Source organism: Somniosus microcephalus, chromosome 12, assembly GCF_052327205.1.
Source record: "Somniosus microcephalus isolate GS21.2 chromosome 12, FLI_Smic_1.0, whole genome shotgun sequence".
Taxonomy (NCBI): domain Eukaryota; kingdom Metazoa; phylum Chordata; class Chondrichthyes; order Squaliformes; family Somniosidae; genus Somniosus; species Somniosus microcephalus.
The window spans coordinates 195,851,036-195,869,579 of record NC_140998.1 but is presented as its reverse complement, the minus strand read 5'-3'; the positions used below and the strand labels follow the sequence as shown (position 1 = coordinate 195,869,579).

The 18,544-nt window shown below is 49.4% G+C and overlaps 1 protein-coding gene across 1 annotated transcript in view; it reads right to left on the bottom strand.

Moving 5' to 3' along the window:
- Positions 1 to 1,942: 1,942 nt before the first annotated feature.
- Positions 1,943 to 18,544, bottom strand: part of LOC147109859 (histone-lysine N-methyltransferase PRDM7-like) — a 30,712-nt gene continuing 14,110 nt past the window's right edge. Inside the window, exon 7 of the mRNA XM_086002403.1 lies at positions 1,943 to 2,092. Within this exon, the coding sequence (XP_085858529.1) occupies positions 1,943 to 2,092 (150 nt within the window). The remainder of the gene's footprint in view (positions 2,093 to 18,544) is intronic.

Genomic DNA, 18,544 nt, shown 5'->3' with positions numbered 1-18,544 from the left:
ACCCCGCCAACAAACGTTCTGCCTGACTCCCCTTGGATCAGAGGCAATTCAGTCATTTTCAGAATAAAAAGAAAGACTTGCATTTATATAGCGCCTTACATGACCACCGGACGTCTCAAAGCGCTTTTCAGCCAATGAAGTACTTTTGAAGTGTAGTCACTGTTGTAATGTGGGAAATGAAGCAGCCAATTTGTGCACAGCAAGCTCCCACAAACAGCAATGTGATAATGACCAGATCACGTGTTTTTGTTGCACCCACTATTAGAGCCAGGGGAACTTAAACAGCAGAAGAGAGGAGACTGGGGGAGAAAGAGCAAAGGATGGCAATGGATGGCCAAGGAGCTCCCTCGGGAGCTGCCAGCCCAGGAGACATCTTGTAAAACAATTGATCTATCACAATTTTGTGCCCTCGACCGCTATCTCTAACCGGCTAGAGGCTAAAATATATTAGCGTTAAATAAACTGCTCAATGACAATTAATCAGATCACAATTTGCTTGTTTAATAATGCTCGAATAACTCTGTACACCAACATAGATTTTACTTGGACAATGTAGACACAGATCAACCAGTTTGCATGGAAATATTTTAAAAACAAAACACAAAATACAAATTAAAACACATTTCGGCCTGTCAAGCCTGTGTCAAATAAATTACACGTTTCAACCAACTTTACAATTTTCAAATTCAGCTTCTGTTTAAAATTTTGTCAAGAGTTTCTTAAACTTTGAAAACTACAATAACAGCATTTTACTGAACATCTGTTCACGAAATCTCTTGGGCAACAATTTTTCAGTCACTATATTTATTAACACAGTATATTTTGTGATCAGCACCTTTACCACCGCAGATGTAACCAGACTGAATAAAAACAGCATCGATCCCAGCGATCTCTCACCATCAGAATAAAGGGGCTGTGACAGTTCGGTGGGACAAACACTCACGGAGATAAAACACATTCTGCAGAGGGAATATTCTGAAATCCAATTCGGAAGATATGATTTCAGAGCGAGTGGATCAGACATTAGGCTACAGCAACAGAGCCCCAAATCTCCAACCCTCACTGGGAGTGAGGAATTGTGGAATTTACCCTTATATTCCATCTTAATCCACACACAAATATTATCAGGAAGAGTGAAAGGTAAGCATTATAAATATGAGTAATATTTGAGATAACTAGTGGTTATTGAAGGCCATTCAAATAGAAAGAAATATTTAAATTTAGTCAAATTATAAATTGGTTACCGTTCTCTTCATTATGTTTCCGAACATTTTCTCAGGTGAATTTTGAAAGCTGTTGAATCCTTGAAGAATTCCCCACAATGACGGCAGGTTTCAAAGCACGTGTGAGCTTTCAACTGATAGATGTAAGCAAAACTCTCTCCACATTCAGTACATTTATATGGTCTCTCTCCTGTGTGGATCCGCTGGTGGCTCTTGAGGGTCCCTGACTCTGTGAAACTCTTTCCACATACATGCACATTTATACGGCCTCTCTCCTGTGTGGATCCGCTGGTGTCTATGGAGACTCCCTGCCCATGTGAAACTCTTTCCACATTCAACACATTTATATGGCCTCTCTTCAGTGTGGATCCGCTGGTGTTTGTGGAGGTCCCCTGTATGTGTGAAACTCTTTCCACATTCAGCACATTTATACGGCCTCTCTCCTGTGTAGATCCGCTGGTGATTATGGAGACTCCCTGCCTGTGTAAAATTCTTTCCACATTCAGTACATTTATATGGCCTCTCTCCTGTGTGGATCCGCTGGTGTCTCTGGAGGCTCCCTGCCTGTGTGAAACTCTTTCCACATTCACTACATTTATGCAGCCTCTCTCCTGTGTGGATCTGCTGGTCTAGGTGAAAATCTCCTGATTTTATACATTCTCTCCTGTGGACAGATTGTGTGAACGATCCCTGCCCACTTTTGCATTGTGCAAGATACTTTATGCTGGAAGGAGGAGATTGTCCTGCTGAAATTTGTCCACTGGATTCTGGATGTCTTCTGATGTGTTTCTGAAGAAAATCTGCAGTGGCAAAAGCAACATTGCAATGAGGGCAAGGATGGCACTCATCTCGGTGCACTTGTTGCCCTGCTGGAGAAGGAAGAAAGAGAAATTGTCAGTGTAATGAGTCATCTAGAAGTTTCTTTTGGAAGTACAATTCGTGGTTATTTCAGTGTAAACGCAGGGCTCTTTAGATGTTAATATTGTGAATTTAGAGGCTCCTCCAGTGAAAGAAGTGGCGAGGGGGGAATCATTAATAGTGTGTGTAGATTTAAAGGACAGTCCCAGTCCTGCTCACTGTTATGTATTGTGTGTTCTCCTCCCACCAGTGGTGGCGCTGTCACAGCAGATAAATGGTTGGGTGTTCTCTTGGTTAAGTTTAGCTCTCTTTATTCGGAACTTTCCAGAACTTTCCTTTCCTTCCTGAATAAAGCACTTCATGTTTGAATCTCTGAGTTCTGAGTCCTAAATTGAGTCTAGGTAGAAAGGTACCGACACAACAAGTGGCGACGAGGATCGGATGAATCTGCATTGTGGGAACTTTCTTGTTTTCGACTACAAAACACTCGGAACAGAGATTGCAGCATCACATTAACGTTACGGCAGTGAGTAAACAGAAATTTTAATTTGAAACTTGAGATGGCTACTATATTAGGAAAAACATCGGTGATTTTGATGAAAATGTGGAGTAATGGAGCGCATATACAGAAGGTTTTGACTATTTTGTATTGGTGAATGCGGTGGCAAACGAAAAGGACGTGCCTACCTTTTTGAGTGTAATGGGGCCGAAGACATTCAATTTACTTCGCAGCCTTGTGCAGCCAGATAAGCCAGGAACTAAAACATATAAGCAACTAGTGGAAATTCTTGAAGCACATTTTTCACCAAAACCTCTGGTTATTGCTGAGAGATTTAGATTTCGCAAACGGAATCAAGAGGAGGGGGAATCAGTGACAATGTTTATTGCTGCTTTAAAAAGGTTGTCAGAACACCGCGAGTTCAAGGAGGTGCTGAAGGACACCATTAGAGACAGACTCGTGGGTGGTCTGCAAAGTGCAGCCACACAGAAGCGCCTTCTTACTGAGGACAACCTTACTCTTGAAAAGGCCATTAAAGTTAGTGTCTCCATGGAGATGGCGGAAAAGGAGGCTCACCAGTTGAGTTCAACAGGGAGAGTTCACAAGGTGTCGTCTGAGCCTAAAGGTGCGCGGAATGGCACATGTTACCGTTGTGGGAAAACGGGCCATCACGCTAATGACTGCTGGTGTACAGAGCTGGAATGCCGAAATTGTGGCAAAAAGGGTCACATTGAACACGCCTGTAGAGGTAAAAAAAAGAACAGACAGAGCTGGGAAGCATGAAAGCAAAATGTCTGTATTTGGACAAGAGAGGAAAAGGAGTGTTCATTCAGTGCAGTATGATGGAACAAGCAAAACAGAGGGGAGCGACACCTCTGAGGAGGAAGAGGTGCACATACTGATGGTTGTAGGTGGTTCAAATAGCTACTGGATGTCACCACTGGTGGAGGGACAATCAGTGCGGATGGAGGTGGACACAGGCGCGGCTGTGTCCCTTGTTTCAGACACCAAAATGCTAAAGCATCTTACCCTTCAGCCAACAAACATTGTGCTAAAGACGTATACCGGCGAACCTGTGGCCATGAGAGGCGCCATTGAGGTGACAGTTAAATTGAACGGACAGACTGCAAAACTGCCACTATATGTGGTAAAGGGAAATTACCCATCGCTACTGGGACGTGCGTGGCTAGAGAAAATCACGCTGGACTGGCCTGCAGTCCGCATGATGTCAAAAGGGGAGTCAGGTCTGACTGCAGTGTTAAACAAACATGCAGAACTCTTCAATGGGGAACTTGGGAGCATGAAAAAGATCAGCGTGAGACTGGACATTAAACCTGACAGCAAGCCGAAGTTTCACAAAGCCCGACCTGTACCCGATGCAATTAGGCCAAAAGTTGAGGCTAACTTGGAGGCCTTAGTCGAGAATGGAGTCCTGGAGCCTGTGAGCACGAGCAAATGGGCCACACCCATTGTTCCTGTCCTGAAAAAGGATGGATCTGTTCGAATCTGCGGGGATTTTAAAGTGACTATTAACCCGGTGCTGTCTGCGGAACAGTACCCTCTTCCCCTCATTGATGATCTTTTTACGGGCCTGGCCGGAGGGCAAAAGTTCAGCAAAATAGACTTATGCCAGGCTTATCTACAAATGCATGTCGATGACAAATCAAAGGAGCTGTTGACAATTGTGATACACAAGGGGCTATACAGGTACTGCCGCCTTCCGTTTGGAATTACATCGGCCCCTGCTCTATTCCAAAGGGCAATGGATCAGATTTTGAGTGGACTGCCAGGAGTCCAGTGCTACCTGGATGACATCCTTGTCACTGGGACAAATGAGGAGGATCATCTTCTGAACTTGGATGCGACACTATAACGACTGAAAGAGTACGGACTCAGAGTTCGTAAGGACAAATGTGAATTATTTCAGTCTTCAGTTGAGTACCTGGGGCATGTGATTGACGCTACTGGCCTGCATAATGCGCCGTCAAAGGTCAAGGCGATCGTGGAGACCCCAGCACCCCAGAATGTGAGCCAGTTACGTTCATTTCTGGGGCTACTTAACTACTATGGGAAGTTTATTCCAGACTTAGCAACATTGCTGAAGCCGTTACATCAGTTGCTATGTCAAGGCCAAACATGGAAATGGACTGAACTGTGCAACGAAGCTTTCGCCCAAGCAAAGAAAGCATTGCTGAAATCGGAGGTCCTGACACACTTCGATCCAAAGCTACCCATGCAGCTAGCATGTGATGCATCACCATATGGTGCGGGAGCAGTCATATCCCACATCATGCCTTCTGGTGAAGAGAAACCTATCGCCTTCGCATCACGCACCTTGAACAAGGCCGAGAGTAACTATGCACAGATTGAGCGCGAGGTCTTGGGAATCGTTTTTGGAATTCGAAAATTTCATCAGTACCTGTTTGGGAGAAGGTTCACACTCCTGACGGACCACCGTCCATTGACTTCAATCTTCGGGCCCCACACCGGAATTCCGTCTCTTGCTGCAAGCAGGATGCAAAGGTGGGCTTTACTGTTTTCAGGACACACATACGACATCAAATATCGCAAATCAGACCTGCACGGCAACGCAGGTGGTCTCTCGAGGCTACCCTTGCCTGCTACTCCCCCAGAGCCTCGTCAGATAGACATCTTCTACTTTAGACAAGTGGAGGGAGCACCTGTCACTGCAGTTCAGGTGCGAAGGTACACCCGCAACGATCCAGTCCTGTCTGAGGTAATGGACGATGTCATTCGAGGGAGAGCTATAGGAGATTCTCCTAGTTTGAAACCTTACGTTTCAAAAAGAAATGAGCTCCCCGTCCAGGCAGGTTGTCTTCTTTGGGGACGCCGTGTCATCATTCTGCCACCTCTGAGGGAACCTATACTGCAACAACTTCATACAGGCCACAGTGGGATGGTTCGGATGAAGGAAATGGCAAGAAGCTACTTCTGGTGGCCAGGCCTTGATGGAAATATTGAGGAGAAAGCCAAAACATGTTCCCCATGTCAAAGGGTCCGGAATGTTCCACAGGTGGCAACCCTACACCCCTGGGATTGGCCTGCAGAAGTGTGGCAGCGAGTACATGTGGACTTCACCGGTCCTTTCGAAGAGAAGATGTTTATGGTGGTTGTGGACGCTCGTAGCAAGTGGCCGGAGGTCGCTGTGATGAGGTCTACCACGGCAGAGAAAACAATTGAGAAACTTGGTGAGATGTTCAGCCGTTATGGCTCACCGGAACAACTCGTAAGTGACAACGGTCCACAATTTGTATCACAGGAGTTTGCAACCTTCCTGCATGTGAATGGTGTCCAACACATCAGGTCTGCGCCCTATCATCCCTCTACTAACGGCCTGGCAGAAAGGTTGGTGCAAACTTTGAAGCACGCCTTGAAGGCATCACAAGGTCAGGGCTCCATCCACCAACGTCTGAACAGCTTCCTGTTGTCCTTCAGGAACGAGCCGCATGCCACAACCAAAACTTCCCCGCTTCGCTCATGATGAAGAGGCAGTTGCGGACAAGTTTTGACTTACTCAAACCTCCAAGGGCAGAACAGGTTGTCCATTGTCAACAACAAGCTCAAGTTGAAAAGAGAGAGAAAAGAGCCAAGGAGAGACGGTTTCACCCTGGAGAGCACGTCCTAGCTCGAAACTACAACACTGGACCGAAATGGGTTCCTGCTACGGTGATCGCGCAGACAGGCCCTGTGTCTTACACAGTTGAGACTGCCGAGGACGTCGTCTGGAGAAGACACACAGGTCAACTGTTGCTAGGAGCAGAGACAGCCACAGAGGCTCCAATGGCTGGTTGGCCTGAACTGTTTCCGGATACTCATACCTATGTAATTGGCTTTATTTAAGTTTAAGACACTAGTTCAGACATAAGTATTTCACTCTCAAGCCCAATGTGATATTCTATCATATTATGATCACTCTTTCCCAGAGGATCCTTTACTATGAGATAACTGAAGTCTCCCATCCCTGGTATGATTCTGGTAAATCTCCTTTGCAACTTCTCTAAGGCTTTGGCATTCCTTCTGAAGTGTAGTGCACAGATTTGGACACGATACGCTAGCTGAGGCCTAAACTGTGATTTATAAAGGTTTACCATAATTTCCTTGCGTTGGTACTCCATGCCTCTATTGATAAAGCCTAGGGTCCCAAATGATTTATTAATAGCCTTAACAATATGCCCTGCCACCTTCAAAGATTTGAGTATGTGAATCCCAAGGTGTCTGTTCCTGCACCCACTTTAAAATGTTATCATTTAATTTATGTTGCCTCTCCTCAGTTTTCCTTCCAAAATGCATCACTTCACACTGTTCTTCATTTAATTTCATCTGCCATGTGACTTCCCACTTCATTAGTCTATCTAGTTTATCCCGTTTGGGGCGCTAGTCCTGGCGAAGCGCTAAGTTTAGCGCCATGCGCAATTTAGCACCACCTAGCGCGATATTGGGTAGTCGCGCCCCTGATGGTGATTGCAGCATTAAATCAGGTGCTGCACGGGACTCCTAAGGCGCTAACCCGGTGGCGCAACCCAATTTCGCGGCGGCCAGGCGCAGCGCAGGTGCTGTCAATAATTACTGACCCCAAGACACACTGGCGCCGGACAGCTCTTAAAGGGGCGGGTCAATTAGGATCACCAGACACAGCACTTCCTGGCACGCCATAAATTCGGCGCAGACTTACCAGAGGCGCAACAACTTCTGAAGACATGCAGAGGGTGAGGCAGAGGGCAGAGCGCTTCACAGACCTGGCCCTCGAAACTTTGGTGGACGCTGTTGAGCGCTGCCGAGAGACTCTGTACCCTGGGGATGGGAGGAGGGCGCCACCTGCAGAGTTCCGGCGAGCCTGGAGGGAAGTGGCCACCAGAGTGGCATCCAGAAGCGTGGTCCCCAGGACAGCCGTCCAGTGCAGGAAGAAGTTCAACGACCTCACTCGGGTCGTCAGGGTGAGTGCCTTTTCCACGATCATCTTCACCCCTCCACCTGCACCTGACTTCATGGCTAGAGGGTGCCCGAACCCCCAAAGGCCATCTGTCAGCCAGCACACATGGCCCTTTCAGGAAACACACACGCACATGCCGCTCAGTGCATGATGCATGGGCTATTCAACCATGGGGGGCAGGTGATGTCTGCTTAGTGCATGATGCATGGGCTGTTCAACCATGGGGGGCAGGTGATGTCTGCTTAGTGCATGATGCATGGGCTATTCAACCATGGGTGGCAGGTGATATCTGCTTAGTGCATGATGCATGGGCTATTCAACCATGGGGGGCAGGTGATGTCTGCTTGGTGCATGATGCATGGGCTATTCAACCATGGGGGGCAGGTGATGTCTGCTTAGTGCAGGATGCATGGGTTATAACATAGCATAACACAGAGATAGGAACAGGAGTAGGCCATTCGGCCCTTCGAGCCTGCTCCGCCATTCAATGAGATCATGGCTGATCCTCGTCTGAGATCATAGCTGATCTTACCAGTTCAGTACCCCGTCCCCGCCTTTTCTCCGTAACCCTTAATCCCCTTAGCCTTCAGAAATATATCCAATTCTCTCTTGAAAATATTTATTGAATTAGCCTTCACAGCCCTCTGTGGCAGGGAATTCCACAGGCTCACCACTCTTTGAGTGAAGAAATTCTTCCTCATCTCTGTTTTAAATGATTTGCCCGCTATTTTTAGACTGTGGCCCCTGGTTCTGTGCTCCCTGGCCATTGGAAACATTCTCTCTGAATTCAGCCTGTCCAGGCCTGCCATAATTTTATATGTTTCGATGAGATCCCCTCTCAATCTTCTAAACTCCAGTGAGTACAAGCCCAAACTATTTAATCTCTCTTCGTAGGTCATTCCCGCCATTCCAGGTATCAGCCTGGTGAATCGCCGTTGCACTCTTTCCATGGCAAGAACATCCTTCCGCAGATGGGGCGACCAAAACTGTACACAATACTCCAGATGCGGTCTCACCAGCACCTTGTACAGCTGTAGTAAGGTATCCCTATTCCTATACTCGAACCCCCTTGATATGAAGGCCAACATACCATTTGCCTTCTTAATCGCCTGTTGCACCTGCATGCTCTCCTTCAGTGACTGGTGCACAAGAACACCCAGGTCCCTCTGCACTTCCCCATCTCCCAATCTATTGCCATTTAGATAATAATCTACCCTCCTGTTTTTACCCCCAAAGTGGATAACCTCGCATTTATCCACATTATAGTGCATCTGCCACGTATCCGCCCATTCCCCCAACCTGTCCAAATCGCACTGTAGCCTCCTGACATCCTCATCAGAGCCCACCCCTCCTCCTAGTTTAGTGTCGTCAGCGAATTTGGAAATATTGCATCCAATTCCCTGATCCAGATCATTTATATATATTGTGAACAGCTGGGGTCCCAGGACAGATCCTTGCGGCACCCCGCTGGTCACTGCCTGCCACTCCGAAAACGAGCCGTTTATTCCAACTCTCTGTTTTCTATCCGCCAGCCAGTTCTCTATCCACGTTAATACTTTGCCCCCAATCCCATGAGCCTTAATTTTGCATGACAATCTTTTGTGTGGAACCTTATCGAAGGCTTTCTGGAAGTCAAGGTACACCACATCCACTGGCTCTCCCCCATCTATTTTACCAGTTACTTCCTCAAAAAATTCCAGCAGATTAGTCAAACACGATTTACCCTTTGTAAATCCATGTTGACTCTGTCCGATCCTTTCCCCATTTGTCAAGTGCTCCGCTATTTTATCCTTAATAATGGACTCTAGCATTTTGCCCACAACCGATGTAAGGCTTACTGGTCTATAATTCCCTGCTTTCTCTCTACCCCCCTTTTTAAATATTGGGGTAACATTAGCTACCCTCCAATCCACGGGTACTGTTCCCGAGTCAATGGAGTTCCGGAAGATGATCCTTAGAGCATCTGCTATCTCCAGGGCCACCTCCTTAAGTACCCTAGGATGTAGTTTATCAGGCCCCGGGGATTTGTCGGCCTTCAGTCCCCTCAACTTACCCAACACCATATCCCTAGAGATACTAATTTCTGTCAGCTCCTCCCTCTCATTAGTCCCTATGTTTGCCGATATTCCTGGGAGGTTATTTGTGTCCTCCTTTGTGAATACAGAACCAAAGTATGAGTTTAATTGGTCTGCCATTTCCTTATTCTCCATTATATATTCTCCCGAATCGGACTGCAGGGGACCGACTTGGGATTTTACCAGTCTTTTCCTCCTGATATACCGATAAAAGCTTTTGCAGTCTGTCTTTATTTTTGCTGCAAGTTTACTTTCGTATTCTATTTTCCCCTTCCTGATTAATCCCTTTGTCCTCTTCTGCTGTATCCTGTACTGCCCCCAATCTTCCGGTCTGGTGCTTTTTTTTGCCAGTTGATATGCCCTTTTTTTTGATTTTATGCTGTCCCTAATTTCCCTCGTTATCCACGGTTGAGTCACCTTTTTAGGTTTATTTTTATGCCAAACCGGTATAAACATGTTCTGGAATTCTTCCATTCTATCTTTGAATGCTTGCCATTGTCTATCCACTGTCAATCCCCCCAGAAACACCACCCAATCAATCTTACCCAATTCCCGTCTCATACCCTCGTAATTCCCTTTATTTAAGTTCTGGACCTTAGTCTCTGATTCAATTTCCTCACTCTCCATCTCGACTGAGAGCTCGATCATATTATGATCGCTCTGACCCAAGGGGCCTCGTACAAGAAGATTGGTGATAAGTCCCTTCTCATTGCACAATACCCAGTCGAAAATGGCCTGATCTCGAGTCGGCTCCTCGACATATTGGTCCAGATAACCGTCCCGAAAACATTCCAGGAATTCCTCCTCCTCAGAATTTTTACTAATTTGGGTAGTCCAATCAATATGTAAATTAAAGTCACCCATGATGACAGCTGTGCTCTTATCGCACGCTTCTCTAATTTCCCTTTTTATGCCTTCCCTCACCTCCATATTACTATTTGGAGGCCTATATATCACACCCACTAACGTTTTTCTCCCCTTGCTATTTCTCATTTCTACCCATACAGATTCCGTTTCATCCGAGTTAATATCCTTCCTTTCCATTGCATTAATCCCCTCCTTTACCAGCATTATTCAACCATGGGGCCAGGTGATGTCTGCTTAGTGCATGATGCATGGGCTATTCAAACATGGGGGACAGGTGATGTCTGCTTAGTGCAGGATGCATGGGCTATTCAACCATGGGGGGCAGGTGATGTCTGCTTAGTGCAGGATGTTTCAACACTTCCCTTCCTTTCTGCTGCAGGCGAAGCTGGCCAGCAACAGCTGCGACCAGTTGCGCACCGGTGGAGGCCCGCCTGACCGCCACATCCTCAGCGATCTGGAGGAGAGGGTCGAGAGGATCATGGGACACCGGCTGACTGGCCCTGTCACCTCTGGAGATGCCGGACCCACAGTGGCCTACGATGGTAAGGCTCCCACCTTTTTGATCTCTCTCCTACCACTTGTTCCCCCCACCAGCATGATTCTTGTCTGTCGATCCACTACAGTTCATTGCAGCACTCATGCCTCCCTCACTGCCACCCTGTCCTCATGCTAAAGCCACTCTTGTACCTCCCTGCTTTCAGATGCTGACTCGTCCAGTGAGGAGGCGGGCCCTCAAGCTGCCACTATGAGTGACTCCAGAGGCGATGATCAGGAGGAAGCCAGCCCATCGGAACCAGCCTCAGGCGAGCCAGCGCAATCGGGGACAGGGGGCACACCTTCCCTAGAGGGGAGCGGGGGGGCCAGCTCGGAGGAGGACCCATTGCCAGGCACCAGCGGGCTGCAGCAACGCAGGGGGGGTAGGGAAGCTCAGGGGCCATCTCCCCGGAGGGCGAGTCAGGCCACCAGTGCTGCAGCAGAGAGCGCAGAGGAGGTGCGTGCACTCACTGAGATGAGCGCCCAGGCTGGCCGGATGCACACTGAGCTCATGGCTGCAGTGGCAAGGTTGCCTGAAACCATCGAGACACTGGCGAGGAGTGTCCAAGACATCGGCGCAGCACAGGCCCGGAGTGCGCAGGACTTTGGGTCAGCATTGGAAAGGACTGTCCAGGGCTTCGGCGTAGCAATGGAAAGGAGTGTCCAGGGCTTCGCCGAAGCAATGGAGAGGAGTGTCCAGGGCTTCGCCGAAGCAATGGAGAGGACTGTCCAGGGCTTCGCCGAAGCAATGGAGAGGAGTGTCCAGGGCTTCGCCGAAGCAATGGAAAGGAGTGTCCAGGGCTTCGCCGAAGCAATGGAGAGGACTGTCCAGGGCTTCGCCAAAGCACTGGGACCTGCCACGCAAGTGCTAAGTGCTGCCACGCAGTCACTCGCTGGTCTCCTGCAATCGTAAATTGAGGCCACGCGACCAGTGACTGCTGCCACCCTCGATGGCTCAGGCAGGATTACCCGGGGCCCTCACAGCACCACAGCAGGCCAGCAATCTGTGCTCCATCAGATTGCTCCGGATGCTGAAGTGCTGCCCCACTGGAGTGCCAGTGTGTTGGTGGAGCAGGGAGGTGCTGTCCTCTCTCAAGATGACAACATTCCTGCTGCCACCACTGACACTTCTCCACTGCAGCTGCCACCACCTGCAGGACAGACTGCTTCCACCCATGCACAGGTGGAGCAGTCAGCAGCCGGGCCCTCTAGGCCCAGAGGTCGTCCAGGCCGCCCCTCAGGGGCATCTGCACTCAGGGACAGTCAGCAGGCCTCCCCCAGCCTTGCTGCAGCCACGGGGGGTCCCCTTAAGGAGGAGCTGCAGGGAGGGGCGGGGACAGACTCGCAAAAGACCAAGATCCCCATCAGGGGCCAGAAAGTGAAGGGAGGACCTGAAGCCTCTATTGAGGTCGATTGTTATTTATCATTTGACCAGTCTCACGGGAGGGAGAGACTAATGTGCCTGTGTCTGTGTGTTAGTTTACATTTCTGTCCGTCTTGTTTTATCATGTTGGAAGGAAGCACATTTTTTGTAATAAAACCCTTTATTCATTTACAATGACCATGTCTGCTATTTACATGCATCTTGCCCTTCAAAGGCTTGGTGGGTATGAGGTTGGTTCCATTCCTGTTCTTGCAATGGCTACAAGCATTCCGTCAGAGGGGCCTAGAAGCGACTTCTGATGAGCCTCTGATGCACGGCCCTTCCAGTTCGGACCTCCCTCCCATCTTGGTCCTCCTCCTCCTCCTCCTCCTCCTCTGCTGGTGCGTCAATATCTGCAGGCATTGGCTGGGTACGTTGGATTGCGAGGTTATGGAGCATGCAGCAAACAACCACGAAGTGCGAGACTCGCTCAGGCGAGTACTGCAGTGCTCCTCCAGAATGGTCCAGACAGCAGAACCGCTGCTTCAGCACACCGATTGTGTGCTCCACAATGTTCCTCGTCGCCTGATGGCCCACATTGTAGTGTTCTTCAGCAGGGGTATTGGGCATCCGGAGCGGGGTCATCAGCCACGGGCACAGAGGATAGCCCTTGTCCCCGAGAAGCCAGCCTTCTGGGTGAGCCGGGGCCTCGAAAAGGTCTGCTACAGAAGTCTGGCGCAGGATGAAGGCGTTGTGGCTGCTGCCTGGGAACTGCGCATTCACTGCGAGGGTCTGCTGTTGGTGGTCACAGACCAGCTGGACATTCAAGGAATGGAACCCCTTGCGGTTGCGGAACTCCTCCGGATTGAAAACAGGCGTCCGCAAAGCCACGTGCGTGCAGTCAATGGCACTCTGCACCATGGGGAAGTCCGCTATTGCAGCGAAGCCCTCTGCGCGCTCCCGCTGCTTGTCCGGGGTCATTGGGAAGGTGATGTACTGCCGCCTCCTTTTATACAGGGCATCAGTCACTTGACGGATGCAGCAATGAACCGCAAACTGCGAGATGCTGGCCATGTCCCCAGATGCAGCCTGAAAAGAGCCGGTCGCGTAGAAGTTCAGGGCAACAGTCATCTTCACAGCCACCGACAGAGATGTCCTGCACCTTATCTGAGGCTGCAGATCTGTCTGAAGCAGGTGGCACAGCTCAGTCACCACCTCCTTTGTAAATCGCAGCCTTTGGACACACTGCTCCTCCGACATGCTCATGTAGGAAAAGTGCTGACGGAAAACCCTGCCAGCGTAAGGTCTGCTGTGGCGACGTCTGTTGGCCCTCCTCCGTCTGGCCATGCCTGCCCCTCTCTCCCTGCGTCTCAGTGTCCTTTCCAGATGATGCAGCAGCAGGACGTTCCCCACCAATGCAGCCCCCATAATAAGTGCCCACAGGAAGGTTCCCCGTTGTTAAGGCTCACCAACAGCAAGGTGATGGTCAGAAGGCTGTTGTTCGTCTGCCTGCGCTGGCTCAGTGGTCAAATGGCTCTCAGTGTGCAGCTCAGCAACTCTTTGCAGCTCTCGAGGAAGTTGTGCTCCAAAAATGGCTGCCACTTTTAAACCACACGAGTCCCCTTTAAATAACGCTCCTCCAGCCCGAGAGCGACTTGGTAAGGTTCCAGGTAAGCCGTCACTATTAGCGCCAGGCACTACGGAGGGGGGCGCCACTGAATTTCAGGTCCGGGGCGCTCAAATGGCGTTGCACACTCAAATGACGTCATAATCTGCTTGCGCCCATGAGCGGGCACTAAGATTTAGCGCCGGCACTAAATGCATGCTCAATATGCGGCGAGGCCTTGCGTCCGCTCGGAAATTGGCTAGCGCCCCACTCTTCGGCCTCTTTAGGCGCTAATCGGTGGCGCTACCAACCGAATTTCTAAATGGCCCCAATATTTCTAAGGAGGGAGTGTCTGACGGGGGGTGGGGAGGTGCAGTAATCCAGAAATATGGGTTTCCTGGAGTTCCTGTTGAATATAATGCCTGGAGCTGATTAAATAATTTGGCTCGTTTTCTCGGCCACAGCCACCCAGAATGAAAGGCTGACTGGTTGTTGGGTGGGATATTGTACTGGACGGATCAAATGAAATGGGACAAATGATCTTCTTCATCCATTACTATCTTGTGATCCTCACAATACGGTATCAGTCTTCCCTCACCTCATCCAATTTGATGTAGATTCATCCTTCGCATCAATGTATTCAAAATCCTTGTTGGATTTGCTAATCTGCAGAAAGGTATTTTGATAAAAAGACTGGATTAATAAAAATTTTAAAAGCAACTTTTTATCTTTATATTAGACTGTCATACGGCTTAACACGTATTGCAAGATTCTATTACATCGCCTCCCACGTCTTTGAGTAAAAATTGACCTTCCTCTTACCTGTGTTCTGTGATTATACCTTTTTATCCGAGTGCCCAGTTGAACACGATGGCTGGGACTGAAATGATGCAGCATAGGAGCTCGAAAAATAGTATAATGGTGCTGAACAGTTTCAGGAAGCTTTGTAAAGTCGGGAAAGGTCCCTGAATTACTGTATCGTCAGAGCGCCCAGGATTTGGCAACTGCTGTTCAATGCATTCTGAAACTAGGAATGATGAGAGTTGGTTGAGGTGATGCCTGACTCACCTTTGTCCATAAATACAATGACAGCAGGCTCTGGGAATCTCCTGGAACTGCTTTAATAGGATAATACCTGAATTAGAGCAGCAGCACTAAATTAATCAGAAGATGAACAAAGTACAAGGGACTGGAATGTAGGCTCATTCTTAATTGACCTTGGCTCAGTACAAAGCCATTGGATTAAAATGATAACAGCTACAAGGCCATCCAATACCAACAGGCTCTATTCCTCAAACACAGGAGTGGGGAATCAAGCTAAGAATGCAATAGAGAGGCCTAGAAATTGGATAAGGCCCAAAAACAGGTGCGGGCAGCACGATGTGCCCACGCCCGTTCAAAGTAGTGCAGGCAGCACATAAAATTCATGCTGCCTGCTCATTATAATGATTGTAGCGCTGAAATGTGCTGCTGATTGTCTTAGTGCTGATTCGGGGGGCCAATATTGGGTGGAGTCTAGTGGCCAATAAAGTTTGTTCAAGGCTCTAATACAGGGGAAGTGCTTTTTTGCACAAACAGCTCATTGTCATTGTGGAGAAAACCATGGCCCAATAGCCAAGAAAAAGGGCAAGGAGATTTTCTGATGTGACACTGGAGGCCTTGATCCTGGAGGTTCTATGACATCCTCAGGTCCTCTACCAACAGGGGGCAGGAGGCCCGCGGACACAAGAAGGCTGTGGGTGGAGACTGCTGAAGCCGTCAGTATCATGAGTGTTGTCCGCAGAACCTGGATCCAGTGCTGCAAAATGTTTAGTGACCTCACACAACTGGTCAAGGTGAGTAAATGCATCTTCAAATACCATATCCCACTATCTGTGCCATGAATCGCACACACTGTTCAATGCACCACACCCCCATCAGTCACCTACCAACAATCTCTAGCCAGCACCACTCATACCTCACACACTTACCACTGCTGCAAGACTTACAGCCACATCTCACACCTTGCCCAAACTGACAGCTATTCAACCATGGCAGGCACATCACCCAAACGTATTGTACCACACTCACTGACACTTCCCTTTCTCTTGCAGGCCAAGTTGGTGCACAACCTACGGGAGCACCAGCAGATGGGTGAAGGGTCATCGGGTGGCAGTACTGTCAATAAGGGCAAACGGCGATGATGAAGTCCAGCACCGCCTTCAGTGTGCCAGTGCCGCCTTCGGTCGCCTCAGGAAGAGAGAGTTTGAAGACCAGGACCTCAAACCCGGCACCAAGCTCATGGTCTACAGAGCAGTAGTGATACCCGCCCTCCTGTATGCCTCAGAGACGTGGACCATGTACAGCAGGCACCTCAAAGCACTGGAGAGGTACCACCAACGCTGCCTCCGCAAGATCCTGCAAATCCATTGGCAGGATAGGCGCACCAACGTCAGTGTTCTCGCTCAGGCCAATATTCCCAGCATCGAAGCTTTGACCACGCTCGATCAGCTCCGATGGACAGGTCACATTGTCGACATGCCCGATACGAGACTCCCAAAACAAGCGCTCTACTCGGAGCTCTGACACGGCAAGAGAGCCCCAGGTGGGCAGAGGAAATGCTTCAAGGACACCCTCAAAGCCTCCTTGAAAAAGTGCAACGTCCCCACCAACACCTGGGAATCCCTGGCCCAAGACCGCACAAAATGGAGGAGAAGCATCCGGGAAGGCACTGAACACCTAGAGTCTCTTCGCCGGAAGCAAGCGGCAGCCAAGCACAAGCAACGCAAGGAGTGCACGTCAACCAAGCACCCCACCCACCCTCCCCTGCAAGCACTGTCTGCCCCACCTGTGACAGGGACTATAGGTCCTGCAGTGGACTCATCAGTCACCTGAGAACTCATGTTTAATGTGGAAGCAAGTCATCCTCGGTTCCGAGGGACTGCCTAAGAAGTAAGAAGGGTAATTCAGAATTGAGAACCTCATGGACTTGAAGGAACTAGTGCTCGCAATAATTGTTGGGGCAGTGACAGAGTCCGTGGTGAGCGGGGAAGTGATAAACATTGCAGATGATGACGGTATGCTTATACCTAATCCTTCTTCTCACAGCCCACTATCCCTCATCCCACAATCTCTTTTCACTTGCACGCTGCTGATGGTGTATGCATGGATATCTGGCTTTCCCTCCTACCTCAACACAACCCGACCCTTGTACATTTCTCCTTTCAGATACCCAAGCACTGTCAGCAGCCCAGCCTGTCTCTGAAGTTCTGGAGGAGGAGAGTGATGGAGGAGAAGAAGACACAGCGACACTGGAACTGACACTCACAGACACTAGCTCAGCAAATGGCACTGCCTGTACTTTAGAGGGTAGTATAGAGGCAGGATCTGCACATGGTGAATCACCAGGCATGAGTGGGCTGCAGCCAAGCCAGTGGGAAAGTGTAGCTCGGGTGCCAGCTCCCCGCAGGGCGAGATTACGCACGAGTTCTGCTGCACAGGACTCAGATGATATTCTCGATGGGGCAGCCTTCAGAAGGAGGGTGATGGGCCTGCACACAGAAATGCTTGGTGTAATGGCAAGCCTGCCAGAGAGCCTCTGGTCAGTGTCAAGCAGCATGGAGGAGTCCGGCTCCAATATTATGGGGTTTTGCGCTGGGCTTGGAGCCCATGATTTCCAGGGTGGAAATAATGGGCAACTCCATTAGAGAACTTGTGGACCCAACCATGATGCTGGGTGTGATGGGCAAACTCGCATTTCCATTGTAGCACAACAGAAGCGACCCAACGTCTCACTGCTGCAGTGGAAGCGCAGACTGCTCTCCTGCAGTCTCAACTTGTTGCCCCGCAAGCTCAGACTGATGCCATTGTGGCTGGGTTTACGAGTGTGGAAAAGTGCTTGCAGATTGTCACAGCAGTCCAGCAATCTGTGCTCCAACAGATGGCTAATAGTGCTGAGGCCCCATCCCGAGGGAGTGGCAGTGGCCCCGTGGAGCAAGAACCTGCTGTCCTCTCTCAAGAAGACAGCATTCGTACTCCCACCACTGCCACCCTGCCAGTGCGCTTGCACCAGCCAGCCCAGATTCTACCGCCCATTCCAAGGTGGCGCAGTCTACAGCCGGGCTTTCTAGGGCCAGAGCTGCTCGAGGTCATCCTGCAGGCCCATCTGTAGTCTCCCCACTGAAAGTCAGCAGCTTTCCACCAGCTGCTGCAGCCACTGGGGGAGCACTTCGTAGGAGCATTAGAGTAGGAAAAGGCACACTTAAGACAGACACTATGGGAATGCACAAGGGTGATTAGCTGACTTCGTTCTTTTGATTTGAATTTGATAAATTTATAAATTATGTTTGAAATGTATGTTTTGTGGTGGCTCTCATTTCAGCTTTGTGCCCAGGAGGACGCTGTGATGTTCTGTGACAGAGGGATGGTAAGATGGGGAAGTGGTGAGCAACGGGGATCTGGGGTTTCACTCACTGCAACCAGAGTCTGATGAAGGGCTCATGGACAGCCCATCTGGATCGGGGATGTGCTGCCTGCCTGCTCACTTCCTCCTCCTCCTCTCTTATTTATCAGGATAGCATCTTTGTTAT